The following is a 14,036-nucleotide window of genomic DNA, read 5'->3' on the forward strand; positions in this document are numbered from 1 at the left end:
GTTATAAAGCAGCAACTAACACAACATTGTAAAGCAATTATACTCCAATAAAGATGTTTTAAAAAAAAAAGAAGAATCCGCCTGCCAATGCAGGGGACACAGGTTTGAGGCCTGGTCCAGGAAGATCCCACATGCCACAGAGCAACTAAGTCCGTGTGCCATAACTACTGAGCCTGTGCTCTAGAGCCCATGAGCCACAACTGCTGAGCCCGCATGCTACAACTACTGATGCCCGCGTGCCTAGAGCCCATGCTCCACAATAAGAGAAGTCACTGCAATGAGAAGCCCGTGCGCCGCAACGAAGAGTAGCCCCCACTCGCCGCCACTAGAGAAAGCCCACGCGCAGCAACGAAGACCCAATGCAGCCAAAAATAAATAAATAAAATAATAAATTTATTTTAAAAAAAAGAAGACATTCTTGTCTTCTTTTTAAGATGAGAACACTGAGCTCTGAGGAACTAACTAACATGGTCTTAGTGTTAGTGGCACTAACACTAACACCAGGTCTCGCACTCCAGGCCCCTGTGGGCAACGGTAGAAGAGCACCTGCGCCAGAACCACGGGCTCTGGGTCAGTCGGCCCAGGTCCTGGCTCTGCACTCACCACCCGTGTGGCCTCAGCCAGGTCCCTTCGTTGCCCTGTGTTTCAGGCCCCTCGCTGTCAAGTCAGGGTTGATGATATCATCTGCCTCTTAGGCTGTGCTCAGTAAGCACCCAATACATGCTAATGGTTGTGTTGTTGTTAATAATATTATAGCTGCTACTGATTAGCTGAGTTTATTGAACTCGATACAGAATCTCTTTTAAAAAAGCCTAACGTTTTACTATTTTTCCTGATGCTGATGGATTTAAATTTTGCTATTTAGGAAAAGAGGGTGTGGGAAGTTGAGGTAGAAAGGGAGAAGTTACTCATTGTTAGGGACCATGGAGAAGGGGGATGTGGGTGATACATTGGGGGTCCAGGGGAAAAGTGAAGTGGGCAGGAGGGGAAGGACATCTGTGAGAGTCATCGCAGTGACAGGCCTGTCTCTGGCCAGAGCAAAGGGAAGGGCAGGTCCTCCCATGAACTGGGTGGTGCTGGCCATCTGCACCACCTGGACACCACAGGGCCGGCCTCCAAGTGAAGGCAGGTATTGGAGTTAGAGGGGAACAGTCTCTCCTGACCAGACTGGCTGATTTGGAACAGGGAACAAACTGGGAGTAAATCCCTATTAGACGCCAATAAGTATTACTTATTATCCCAATAAGTAATAATAGCACCTTGTGCAATCCCAATCCATCCTCCCATTTGAAGAGAGCAATTATCCAAACTGCTTCCAATGCAACAGTTGCAGATGAAGCTGCAAGGCCCTGGCACGCAGGCATCCACAGTGCGGGCAGCTTGGATGTTTGCTACTCGTCTCTGGCACATGAGGCATGGGATTGGAATTACAACAAGAAACCTCACATCTGGACCAGCATCAGGGAGTTCCCTGCTGGTCCGGTGGTTGGGATGCCACGCTTGCTTTCACTGCTGAGGGCTCAGGTTCAATCCCTGGCTGGGAACTAGGATCCCCCAAGCTGCACAGCACACCCGAAAAAAAAAAAAAAAGAGCGTGGACCAGCGTGAAAACACAAACAGGCAGCCATAAGTTTCCCAGTTTTTTTCATCTAACAGGCCATTCTCCTTGTGAGCCTGCCCTTTGGATTTGTATGTGGAAGGACAAGTTATGTGACAGAAAGAGAAGGAAATGAGGATGAGGAGAGAAGTGACACAGATGGCAGTAAGCTTCTCCTCAGCTTTTCCATCTTATCAAGCTGGATTCTATCTTTCCTCCCTGTCCCCTGCCCATCCCAATGCAATCAGCACCCCCAGGACGGAGCCATTAATTATCTGGGAGGTGGAATAAAAACTCAGGTCCTGACAGCCCCACAGCAGATATCGCCAGGCCCGCTCTACATCAGGTAACAGTCAAAAGACTTTAGTTTGCGTCTATGGTTGTGAGGTGACAAATCTATTTTCCATTTTTCATCCTTGTGGAAGAAGCTTCAGCCTTGGTTCTACTTGCTTCTCTGGACCTCAGTTTCCTCATCTGTAAGATGAGGACAATAATACATACTCCAAGAAATACTATCGATACTTCCATCTGCTTTTAGGGAGGTGGCCTAGATGATGTACTGCCAGGACAAGGCCACTGTGTTTTTCTTGAGGAGGGGATGGATTTGCACAGTCATTCATGTTCATATGGAACCCACCATCACACTTGACCTGCATCAATACATCATCATCAAATGTTCACCCTAAGATGATCACTCTGTCTAGAAAAGGATTTTTGGAAATCATAGTACTGACTGGTTCTTGGAAATAGGGACATCTGGCCGTCTTTGCCCAGATCTACCTCTGGATACAATGAAGTAGGCTTCTGTCTGCTGCTCCCCAGAGGACATCCTGGATGTGTCTGAGTCAGGACCACAGCATTCTTGGTTGTTATGCCTCTCAAGTCAGCCATCTCCTCTCTGGAGCACGACTGAAACTAATTCAGTCTGGGTGGATGAAGCCTCTATTATTCTTAAAAAACCTGAGAGAAGAAGATTCCATATGCTCTTCCAGACAGTGGTGCCCATTCCTGAAAGGGCTCATAGCTGGGGACCTTCACATTCAATCAACCATGAAAACCACCCAGTTTTAATACACTGAAACACAGCCACAAGAAATCAGAGTGGAAATGAGGAGGAGGAGGCAGGCACCCTGGAAGAGGCTTGGCATCAACCCGTGACAGCTCAGAAATGGAAATCTGGGCAGAAACTTGCCACTTAAGTGGCTTTAGTTCTTCATTTTGGCAGTAAACCTAACATGCTCCCCGCAGTGTAGCCAAGAGGGGCCCACCTGAGGGTGAGGGCAAGTTATCACTGATGCTTCTTGTTCTGCTTCTCTGAGGTCAAGGGCAATGTGTCAAGATGGGGAGCGGGTTTATTTAGAGAGGAGCTTTGGTAGCTGGATTATGAAAGTAATGATCCTATTTTAAGAGCAAGGGAATGACACTATCATTTTATTTGTGTGGTTGACCTAACCTAGACCCTGCTGAAATCAATTTTCTCCTGGTCTATCTATACAAAACAGACATAAAGCCATTTGGTGAATTTACATTACATTTTTCTATGATGATTTCAGTAGTCTCGTAGGTCTTTTGTCCTCTCTTGATCAGAACTGGCAGTGAGTCCCACTTTGTTCCTAAATAAATGCCACCTCTCCAGATGGAAGACCATGAATGATAACTGAAAGAGCACAGCACTGAGACTCCACAACTCCAAGTTTGAGTCCCAGTATCATCCTTGCCACTAACACTGGACATGTTAGTTAGTTCCTCAGAGCTCAGTGTTAGTTAGTTCCTCAGAGCTCAGAGCTCACCTGCCGGTGCCCCCGTGAGGGACAGTGTTTGTGTGCAGTGCTGGCGCTCAGCTGTTAGCACCCACCACCAAGCCCTGATGACAGGCAGGGGGAAGCCCAGCCCCGTGGCTTCAAAGTATCTCCATTCAGGTTATTTTTAAACAGCATTTTGCTGTGCCCATGGGTTGAATGACACTGTGCTTGCAGCCAAGTGTTGGGGTCACGACAGACCCTGAGGAAAGGACAGTAACAACTATGCATTAATTCAAATGTCTGCAAAATATATATTTAGTTTATTCCCTGGGCCCAGATGCTAACACCTGTAATCCTGACTCTAAGAGATAGCTTTAAGGCAAAACTGCACTTTTCCTTGAGGCAAGGCTCATGAGGCCCTGCAGAGGCCCCACTGTTCTTAGGACTAATTAGGCTGAAGATCTGTGTCAGGGAGGCAAAGCCTGAAGGCGGGAGAGACTAGGAGAGCCTGACAGCCACGGCCCACACTTGCACCCATCACACCAGGGGCCTGGCCCCGACCCCATGGCACTATCTGAGCTGTAGCCCAGACAACTGGCCTGTATGCCCATTAGATCAGCAGCCTGGCATAATTTTATGGCCACCTGAACAACACCCTGACAGAGCAGATTCTCACCTGCGGCCGCTATCAGGTGAGAGAATGTAATCGTCACCCAGCTTTCTGTGCCCCATCCCAGGCTAGAAAAGACCTGGGCCTCCTGGAGCTCGTTTCCCACGTGATGGAACCAGGACCTACAGCTTCTGCACCTTCTCCCCTCTTTGCCCAGTAGAACCTTAAGCCTTGTGTTTACCAACTGATAGTGACAGGTGACCAGGAGGCCTCTTTGTTGGTTCAGGCACCACAGGGCTGGCGATAGCTGTTCCACTTGGCCAGTTGCTTCTTATATTTTCTTCAGCTAAACTTTCCTGAGGGAGCCCAGTGTGTCAGTCCATCATGATAATGGTAACTGCTATTCTCTCTCTCACTCACACAGAACAGCTTTCTTGAAATATAATTCACACATCAAAAAAATCCATCCTTTTCAAAGTGTGCAATTCGATGGTTTTTAGTCCATTAACAGAATTGTGAAACTTGTGAAACAATCACCACTATCTAATTTTAGAACATCTTCATCACCTTCAAAAATAAACCCTGTACCTATTAGCTGTCACTCCCTATCTCCTCTTCCCCACAGCCCCTGGCAACCAGTAGTATACTTTTTGTCTCTCTGGATTTTCCTGTTCTGGATATTTCATATAAATGCAAGCATACAACATGTGATCTTTTGTAACTGGCTTCTCTCACTTAGCATAATGTTTTCAAGGTTCATTTGTGTTGTTACAGGTATCAGTACTTCATTCCTTTTTACTGCTGAATAATATTCCATTGTGTGGATGTACCACATTTTGTTTATTCACTTATCAGCTGATGGACATTTGGATTATTTCCACTTTGCAGCTGGTATGAAGAATCCTGCTATGAACATTCATGCACAAGTTTCTGTGTGAACATAATTTTCAATTCCCTTGGGTACATACCTAGGAGTGGAATTGCTGGGTCATATGGTAACTCTACGTTTAACAATCTGAAGAACTTCCAAACTGCTTTCCAAAGTGACTGCACCATTTTACAATCCCACCAGCAATGTGTGAGGGTTTGCGGTTCTCTTTGGATATTCACCACAGCTTTCTAAGATTGGTATTATAATCTACAACTTACAGTTAAGGCCACCAAGGCTCAGAAAAGGTAAGTAACTTGGCTATTACTTCCAAATGCCAGGCTCTTCCCTCTGTGACCAACGGCCAAGTATTAACCCTGTATCCCCAGTGAACAACTGTGTTTCTCACCCTTTTACCTCTGTGCCTGCATCACCCTGATGAGAAATCTTTATGTGTTACAGGATGTGTCAGGAAATGCTGCATTTCTGGCCTTCACTCCTTTTGGGTTTGTTGTTCTGCAAGGAAACAAGAGGGTCCACTTCATTAAATGGTGAGTATCTTTATTTCCAAAACAGGCTTTTTATACCTCACCAACTGGGGAGGGCTGTGGTTCCCATGTCCTATGTCTGTGATTGGGCGAGTTCTGGTTCTGAGCCCTCTCCAAAGCCTTGCATCCATAATGGTAACTGATGAAGGTAGTGGTCTCTTCTAGGGATCCTATGCTTCCACAGGGGTGTTCCTGAGAGCCAACAGCCTCTCCAGAGAGAGAAAGGGTATGGAAGGTTGGTTTCTGGGTAGGATGAGACGTCTAGAGCTGGAGCCAATGTTAGGGAAGCAAAGTTCCCATGAGAACTGAGTCCTTGGGACTGTACCCTGCTGAGGACCGTAGCATCTGCAGGGATGTTTACTCCTTACCCACTCTCCTAACGAAGGAGGGCTTGCAATGACCCCTGGGGCAGATATAAGTTACCCTGTTGCTCTGGCAAAACACCCTCCTTGGACCAAACCCCACAGTGGGCCCTGCCTGCAGGAGCACAGATGCTGCTCTGTCTCCCGTCCCTCTTCAGGGCTTAGGTGTCCTCAGCCTCCAAGAGTCACATCCCCACTCTTTCTTCCCTCCCCTGCCTCTCCCGCTCCCAGTTCTAGCAGGCAAGAGCCACTGCTGCAGCCACAGCTGCTCGGAACTGCTTCCTGTCCGCCCACCTGTTGGGGTCTGTTCTGCTGCGTGGCTCTGTGAGCTGATGCAGCAGACTCTGGTTTGTTGATGGACGTTTGGCTCTCCTAGAGACCCGTTTTCTGGCCCACGCAAACATCTTGCAGCCTCATGTTGTATATTTTACTAAGCCCCTGTGACCTCTGAACCTTCCTGGGCCTTAGACTGCCAAGTCTAAGCTGGCCAGCTCCTCTCAGGGGCTTGGACAGGTGTCTTTCCTTGGCCCAGCAGAGCTCAGCCAGGGAAGCCTGCTCCTGTCTTGTTTCCTCCACCTTCTCAAGAAGAGCTAGCGGGGAACCTGATGACAGAGCTGCTCCCTGGTGAGCTTTCTGCTGGGGATGCTGCAGGCCAGCTCTCCTGCGACATCCTCTTCAGCTCCCCTGTTATCTTGTGGACAGACACCCCCTTTCCAACCCTTGTGGCTCTTGTGAAGCTTGGCGACATGATCAACCACAGTGCTTGTGAAACTGCTCCCCAGACATGCCCGGCCAGGCCCCATTCCCCAGAAAACCCCTTCCCAGGGCGGCCTGCTGCACTGGGCTAACCGGTGTGCTCCCCAACACGCCCATTTCCTACCCCTTCTCAAGCTGGCCCACTCACTGCACTTCTTGGGTGAAGATGGTGAGGATTTGGGGGTCTTCTGTCCAACAAGATACTTTTCAGAAAAAGACAGTGAACAGGGTCAGGCCACCGCTCTCCCAGGGAGGAGCAGTTGCTCTTTGGAGACCTCTGGGTCATCTGATGTTCCTTAGAAGGCCCGGATCCTGGCCACACTCCAACCAGGGTAGCTGTCTTTATGAGGTGGCTGGTAGGGGGCATTTTAGCTAGAAACAGGTAGGACACACCGGGGCCTGTAGTCCCTAAAGTATCCTTACCCTCCAGAAGCCCTGCTGCTCACTGGGTTGTCCCAGACCCTTTTCCTTCTATAGCTTCTCTCACAGCCCATTTCTTCAGGACGTCTCTTCATATGCCTCAACTTTAAAGTAATAGATGTAAATTTAATCACACTTCCAATAGAAAATTTCCTACTTTCCTATCTTGCTTGTTGAAGCCTAGGATGATCTGTGTGCTTGTTTATATATCAATCAATTGATATTTATTGTATTCTGTATGTGTATGAGAGATTGATTGATTGGGAGGGAATCTAACAGGGAAGGAATCCCATGTGGCTTGTACTAGCTCAGAACTGGTGGTCAGAAGTTGTGAGATCTCATCCTGACCCAGCTATGATTTCCAGGGAACAGGTGACTTTCCTCTGTCCCCTGAGTTTTGTCCAGTAGTAAATTGGGTACATTGTTTTCACTACCTTTCTGCTACTTTCTAGGATATTGAGGAAATCTCCCTAGAAATCGCAAAGAGGAAGAAGCCAAGTGGAGGCAGATATGCATGGTCAGACCTCCTTGGGGGGTCCCAGTTGGGTAGAAAAATAAAGACTCTGCCCCCAGTGAGGTAGGAGGGCCGTCAGGCTCCAGAGGGTAGCTGTGTCAGGCCAATGGAAGGGAAGTGAGGAGTGACCAATGCTGAGGCCTAGTTCTCTGGCTCTCAGGGACATCCACCTAAGACCCCAGTCATTTTTCCATTTTGTAAATGTAACCAAGGCTGAGAGCAGTATGTGGAGGTGAGGTCTAAGTCGTGCCATGTACAGTAACCATGTCACTTCTTCTGATTTGTGTCTGTCCTGCGGGTGGATGTACCCCAGTATCCTGTTTGCCTCTTTTACTGCAGCCATTCACTGGGCTGGTGGCTTCAAGGATTTTTCTACAAAAACCCCTAAGCCCCTTTCCTGGTCAGTACGCTGCATGACTGTTCCATGTAATCTGTTCTCTCTCTTTGGTATGTTGCCCTGCCCCCCCTCCCTGAGATCGTTTGACATTTGTCTGCATTAAACTGCATTTTCCATCCAGTGGCACAGTCACCTGAAAGACTCAACTCCCTCAGAACCTGGTCGCATTGTTTTTCATTATTTGCTGTTATCTTGAACTTTGGCCTCATCAGCTACCTGTGGCATCTTACATTTGACAGTCCCATCAAGATAATGCACCTGTGTTATGAACCAAATCCCGAAATGGCCCAGGACCACTCTACCTAGACTCACTTCCCATGCAAACGTTTCCCTTTTACAGCCACTGTTGATGAGCCCGAAATCCTCCTATCACCCTATTATTATAGTGTGATTGACCAGAAAACTGTGGATTGAACTGTTTCAACAACTGTTCTCTAAGGCCCCTACGCTGCTGTCTTGTTTCAGTTCTAATTTTGGCTAAAACTGTGTCTGTGCCTGGAGCCCCTTCCAGTCGGGGTGGGCTGTGCATCTACAAGACTTAGCTGTGAGCAAGCAGCCCACAGTGAGATGACGGGCCTTCTCTTTGTGCTTCTAGGAATGAGGTGACCAAGCTGAAATTTGAAGGAAAGACTTTCTATTTGTACGTAAGTCAGAAAGAGGTGAGTGCTGGCTTCCTTCTCTTCAGGGAGGGCTGGGGCACTGGGGTGGCTCCTGATGGCCAGGGCTGAACCAAAGTGGTCCATCCAGGCAGAGCTAAGCCCCCTGCATGCCAAGCCGGGACCAAGTTCAAGGCTGGAGGTGAGGAGACATGAGATGACGACAGGTGGCTGTAGGTCCTGGAGCACAGGGACTTCCTCAGGGATGCTGGTGACCCTCAGAGGTTCCATACCTCCAGGAAGTACAGAGTAAGATTCTTTTGCTTCCATATGAAAATTCCAGGAAGATAATACCAAAAAAAAAAAAAAAGAAAGAAAGAAAGAAAGAAAATTCCAGATGAGAGTGCCACTTTCTCTGGGGAGGGCTCACTTGGTTCAAGCAGTGCCAGCAGAGACTTACTCTGATTGGACCTGCCAGGTGTGCCATTCTGCACTGAACTCAGCTCTGTCCTGTGGGTGCTGCAGGCTTCTCTTCCGGCCAGCAGCCCCTTCCCCGTCTGAAGCCTCTCCCTGAGAGCACTGGGGAGCCTTCAGACAGCTCAGGGCTCAGTGTCCTGGGCCTCTTCACCCTTTGCTTTGCCATCCACACTCAGCTGTTTCTATGTGGGATTTTTTGTAGGAAAAGAAAATTATTCTCACATATTTTGCTCCAACTCCAGAAGCCTGCAAGCATCTCTGGAAATGTGGGATAGAGAACCAAGCCTTCTACAAGTGAGTGGACACCTGGGATGGGAACTGCCTTTATCAGGGCCAAAGCCATAGAAGCTACTTTCAGAGGAACAATGGGCAGGAAAGTTTGAGAAACTCTGACAAAGGAGACATGAGATGACAAGGCTGGGCTTCCTTATAAAACTCAGACCCCTTTCCAGGTGGCTGTCTGTACCACCTGGAGGGTCAGAGCTCATGTCTGGGAATGCGTGTCAGCGGAGTTGCCCAAGGTGTCTACCTTGCGATGTCGTTGGACAGCCCCCAGTGGCAAAGCAGTTCTGGGTCTTTTCAGGGTAAGGCTTGGGCCAGAGAAAGCCCACAGGTGCCTGACTTGAATAAAGCTGGCCCCTTGGAGCCATTCAGAGCCCAGAATACAAGAGCTCCATGAAGGAACAGGCGCAGCCCAGAGCAGCTCCCTAAGCCTTGGAGAGACTCTGGGGCCCGCTCCCCAGTGGGTGGCCTGGTGCTGAGCTGGGGTTGATACCAGCCCTTCCTGGTGTGTCACTGACAGAGGTGTTGCCAGTGACAGGCCAAGTGCTCAGGAGCCGGGGGTGGGGTAGCTGGAGGAAGCAAGGACTTGACTGTTACTGAGATAGCAGCTTTGGGGCAAAAGAGAGAGCTCAGCTTACCAAATGATTTTGTAAAGTATATTGACGCTTTTGTGCCCAGCTTTCCTTGATTAAAAAAGTTGTTATAAAAGCATTAGGGAGCAAAGAAATAGCCCATCGAGAAACTGGGGTGATGCCAGATGAAGTGTATTTCGCTAAAACCCTTGGTCTTGTTTTTAAAATAGAATGCCATGACTTATGCTTTAATAAGCTGCATCTTAATCCGAACAACATAAGACAGAATGTGTGGTATACTCCTCTCCTGACAGGCCACAGTTCTCCCTCCGGTAACCTGAAGGATCCAGAGCAGAATTGCTCTGGGCTGGGAGGGCACCATCTTCCTCCCCACTCAACAGACTCCTACCTGCTGACTGCTGTGGGATGCTGGCCCCCACAGGCTGTTTCTTGGGCAGGCTGTCTGAGTTGTATAATCAATTCTGTGCATTTGATACCAGAATCAGGGGTGAGTTGAATGGGCAGCCTGAATTCTCACCTGAGTGGGCTTCTTTCTTCTCATGGAGAAGACACTCGGAAGACTTTCACGTGGTCACATTTCCCTCCTATTCAGTCCCTGGCTGTCCAAGGAAAGCCGAGAAAACATTTCAGCACCATTTCTGGAGGCCCTCCTTTGTTTTTCCGTCTGAGCCATGGGAACAGAATTGTGCTTCTGAGCCTGTGACCAAACTCAGTTTCTGAGTCTTTCCTTAACAGATTGCCCACATCCACAATGGAAACCAAGGCCGCTTTTCACTGTTCTCCATGACTACTAATTAGGTGTTAAAAGCCTCTAGCCTGGGTCAGACCCTCATTTATGCCAAGTCGCTAGCAGGAGCCACTTCGGCCTCACTCAGAGTGTCTGTCACGGGCAGATCCCTGCCCCGCTTTTGGCCTAGTGCTTTGAAGGGAGCCGGTCAGGCTCAAGAAGGTGCTCAGAAAAAAATAACTTTACGTGTCTAACACGTATTAAATATTTAAAAAAAAAAAAAAAGAAAGAAAAGGAATGTGCTCAGACAGGAGAGTAAGTAGGCTCAGAGCCTCATGGAGTCCTGAGACAGGTGGGGATGGTGTCCCCAGCACCTGCTGTTCATGGATTATAGGGACAACTCCCTAAATATTCACTGCCCGCTCAGGACAAAGGCTTCAGACCAGTTCGGTTCCCAGCTGGGTTAGCACTACAGGCACCCAGGACGTGTTGTGGATGGGGTCAGGTCTTAGGAGATTCAATCTGGGCAGCTCTGCCCATGCTTCCCTTTCTAAGTGAGAGGAGTACAGGGATCAGAGCAGTCACTAAAGGGTGGCTTCCAGAGTCTCCACCTCAGCTGTTCACAGCCTTGAAAGTGGTGTTAATGGGCTTTCTGGGGGAGGGCAAATGGTTCCAAGTTCAAACAAGTGGTGGAACTTTTATTAAAGTTCAGCTAGTTTCTTCATTTCACGACTTCTCAGAGTCTCTAATGTGACAATATACTTTAGGTTCGCTCCAAGAAGGAGATGGAATAGGAAGGGCACTACTCTCTTCTCCACCCACAGTTACCCAGACATGGACATGAATTCTCAAATACTAGGACTGGAAGGGACTCCTGAGGTCAAGCAGTCCCAGCTCCACCATTTTATAGATAAGACTGAGGCTAACAGAGGAAAAATTTGCCCAGGGTCACACTGCTAACCAGTGGCCTGGCTGAGATTCAGCAGGTGGCATTCTCTTTCCCTAACATTTATTCTCTCAGTCCCCATGGTGAACCCATGAGGCACTCTTGGGGAGCCCTCACTCTCCTAACGTGGAAGTGGATTGCAGCATGCCTGTCCATAGCACTGAGACCGTGAACACGGCCCTCAGGTGCTAAAGGAGTCAGAGACAAGCAGGGCTGTGAAGGGCCTTTTCCTGAGGGGTTCTTTCAAGTAGCCTTTGGAAGGAGCTGGGGACACAGCCTTAGGCTGTAAGGCATTGCAGACCATCTCTCACACTGGACTTTGCCTTGCTGCAGGCTGGAGAAGTCAAGCCAAGTCCGCACAGTGTCCAGCAGCAATTTATTCTTTAAAGGGAGCCGGTTCCGATACAGGTAAATAGTGACAGTAAGTAACCGTTATGGACCTATTTTCAGACCCTTCTCTGGAGAAGGGTGGCCCAGTGGTCCTTATCCTGAGAACAAAGACGCTGGGAACCTCCAGAGGAGTGTGAGGTTTCCATCCGATTCTCCTGTCTCCTAACGCTTTGACTATTTCTTTCCTTCCCTGCAGCTGTTTGCCTGTAGGGGTTAAAATGTGTGTCTTCTCCTGCCCTTACAAAAGCAGCAAAATAAGAACTGTAAGAGTGATTCCTTTCATTTCTATCTAAAGATTTCATTTTTTTGCAATATTTCTGGAACACGCTGGACAATGAGGAATCATTCCTAAATGAGGATGGAAGATCCCAAAGACCGCAGAGACAGAGAGCTGTCAGGACGCCTTAGAGCTCTTTACCCCAGCAAGCAAGCCCTACTCAGTGGCCTAAACATTGAGAAGGGGTAGGCCAAAGAGGCCACTTCCCAATTCAGCTCAAGTATCTGAGATCTTACAGAGGAGCTCAGTCCTGGAACACTGTCTCATTTCTTGCTGCTTGTTTTATTTATACTACTTATAGTGGCCGAGTTGCAAAGGAAGTGATGGAGTCCAGTGCCAAGATCAAACGGGAGCCACCAGAAATACACAGGTAGGCACCAGGGGCTTATCCCCAAACCAGGTCCAGCTCAGATCTCGGACTCTTAAAAGAGCCAGCAGTTTGAGTACTGTGAAGATTCTGGCCATGATGGCTTCCAAACAGGGCAGCAGGGTGAAGAGACCCATCTCAGTCAACGGCATGGGAACAGGATGACCCTGGAGAATGAGGGAAGGTGGGCTAATGCAGATAGTACATCAGACCCAGGAGCCACCTTCCTGGGTAATTCTCTACCATCATCCCAAGTCCTGAAATTGGTCATAGACCTTGGAGGACATGCCCAAGCAGCAAGATTTCATTGGCTCTGGAAACAGGCCATTACAGGAAGCCAGTCACACTAGGTCTGAAATAGTTTCAGGATCCATGCTTTATGTGTAACTGTAAATCATAAATTTCCAGGAGGCCATCTCCTAAAACCTGGTAAGACTGAGGGAGAATATGATTGGCCAAAAGGTCTGGGGTTTGCCAACCAGACTGACCTCTGGGAATGGGAGCATTACTACCTGCCTTCACACGGACACCCCTGCCCTCTGTGGGAAGTCAGGGGAGGCCGCATATCAGTCTTAGGCACATTTTTAGGAGCACCACATATCCTGGGGCTCTACTCTCTGACAATCCTGCCCAGGGACCAGTGGCACCACTGCCACACTAAAGAAAGGTTCAGGTAGGTCTGGGATATAAGGAGGTTGACAAGTTTGAAGTAGTGTCTCTGACTGGGATTCAGGGACTAAAGGCAGAAAGCAGGTATTAAAGATTTTTAAAAACAAAACAAACCTTAACACAGCCAGGCAATTCTCAGGCAATTCTAGTAACCAGTCCTCAACTCTGAGTCCTGACCACATTTGTCAGTGCACTAAGTCAACAGAATTCTTTTTTTCTTTAACCTCAGAGCAGGGATGGTCCCCAGCCGCAGCTGTCCCTCCATAACCCATGGCCCAAGGCTGAGCAGCGTCCCTAGGACCCGGAGAAGAGCTGTTCACATCTCCATCATGGAAGGTGAGCATGAGCTCTGCAGATGACCTGGGGTTCCTCCAAGTTGTCACCTGGACCGGTTCCTCACAGGGACCTTGAAAAGAAGTGAATTTGCACTAGAGACAGCAGAGACAGCAGCAAGTTTCTCCAATGGTAGGGAGAATGTTTCATCCAGTCAATGGGAACACCAGCTGGGTGTCAGGTGAAGGGTAATCCCATCCAGCCCTGATGAGCTGTGGTCCAGGAGGGGTTTGTAGATCTGAGAGTATTAGACTAAACCTTTGGGAGAGAACCACGATCAAAGGCCTTATTTATGTGAGTACCTTAGTTGCTCCATTTGTAAAACTCCATGGGTTTCAAGGAAGCTGATGTACATGCAAGTACTTTAAAGAGATGAAAGCGTTTACTGGGTAGGCAGCAAGCACAATGCAAAGAGCCCTGGTCAGGAAGTCAAGGATGAAGTCAAAATAGGAGCTCTGCCACACATTTTCTGGGCAGGTTGCTTAACCTCTCTGAGCCTGTTGCCCCCACTGTAGAAAGGGGTGGGGGGTGGGGGAAGGTGCCTTGGAAACTCCCAAGTATAATG

At 48.5% G+C, this 14,036-nt stretch overlaps 1 protein-coding gene across 4 annotated transcripts in view; it reads left to right on the top strand.

Moving 5' to 3' along the window:
* The window catches only part of FRMD5 (FERM domain containing 5), a 340,406-nt gene that overhangs the window by 318,352 nt on the left and 8,018 nt on the right, over positions 1–14,036 (top strand). For all 4 annotated transcript variants that reach the window (XM_060294340.1, XM_060294342.1, XM_060294341.1 and 1 more), the window contains 6 exons: positions 5,280–5,368; positions 8,410–8,473; positions 9,090–9,181; positions 11,769–11,843; positions 12,404–12,472; positions 13,368–13,474. In XM_060294340.1, the coding sequence (XP_060150323.1) occupies positions 5,280–5,368; positions 8,410–8,473; positions 9,090–9,181; positions 11,769–11,843; positions 12,404–12,472; positions 13,368–13,474 (496 nt within the window). The remainder of the gene's footprint in view (positions 1–5,279; positions 5,369–8,409; positions 8,474–9,089; positions 9,182–11,768; positions 11,844–12,403; positions 12,473–13,367; positions 13,475–14,036) is intronic.

The sequence above is a fragment of the Globicephala melas genome, chromosome 2, assembly GCF_963455315.2.
Source record: "Globicephala melas chromosome 2, mGloMel1.2, whole genome shotgun sequence".
Taxonomy (NCBI): domain Eukaryota; kingdom Metazoa; phylum Chordata; class Mammalia; order Artiodactyla; family Delphinidae; genus Globicephala; species Globicephala melas.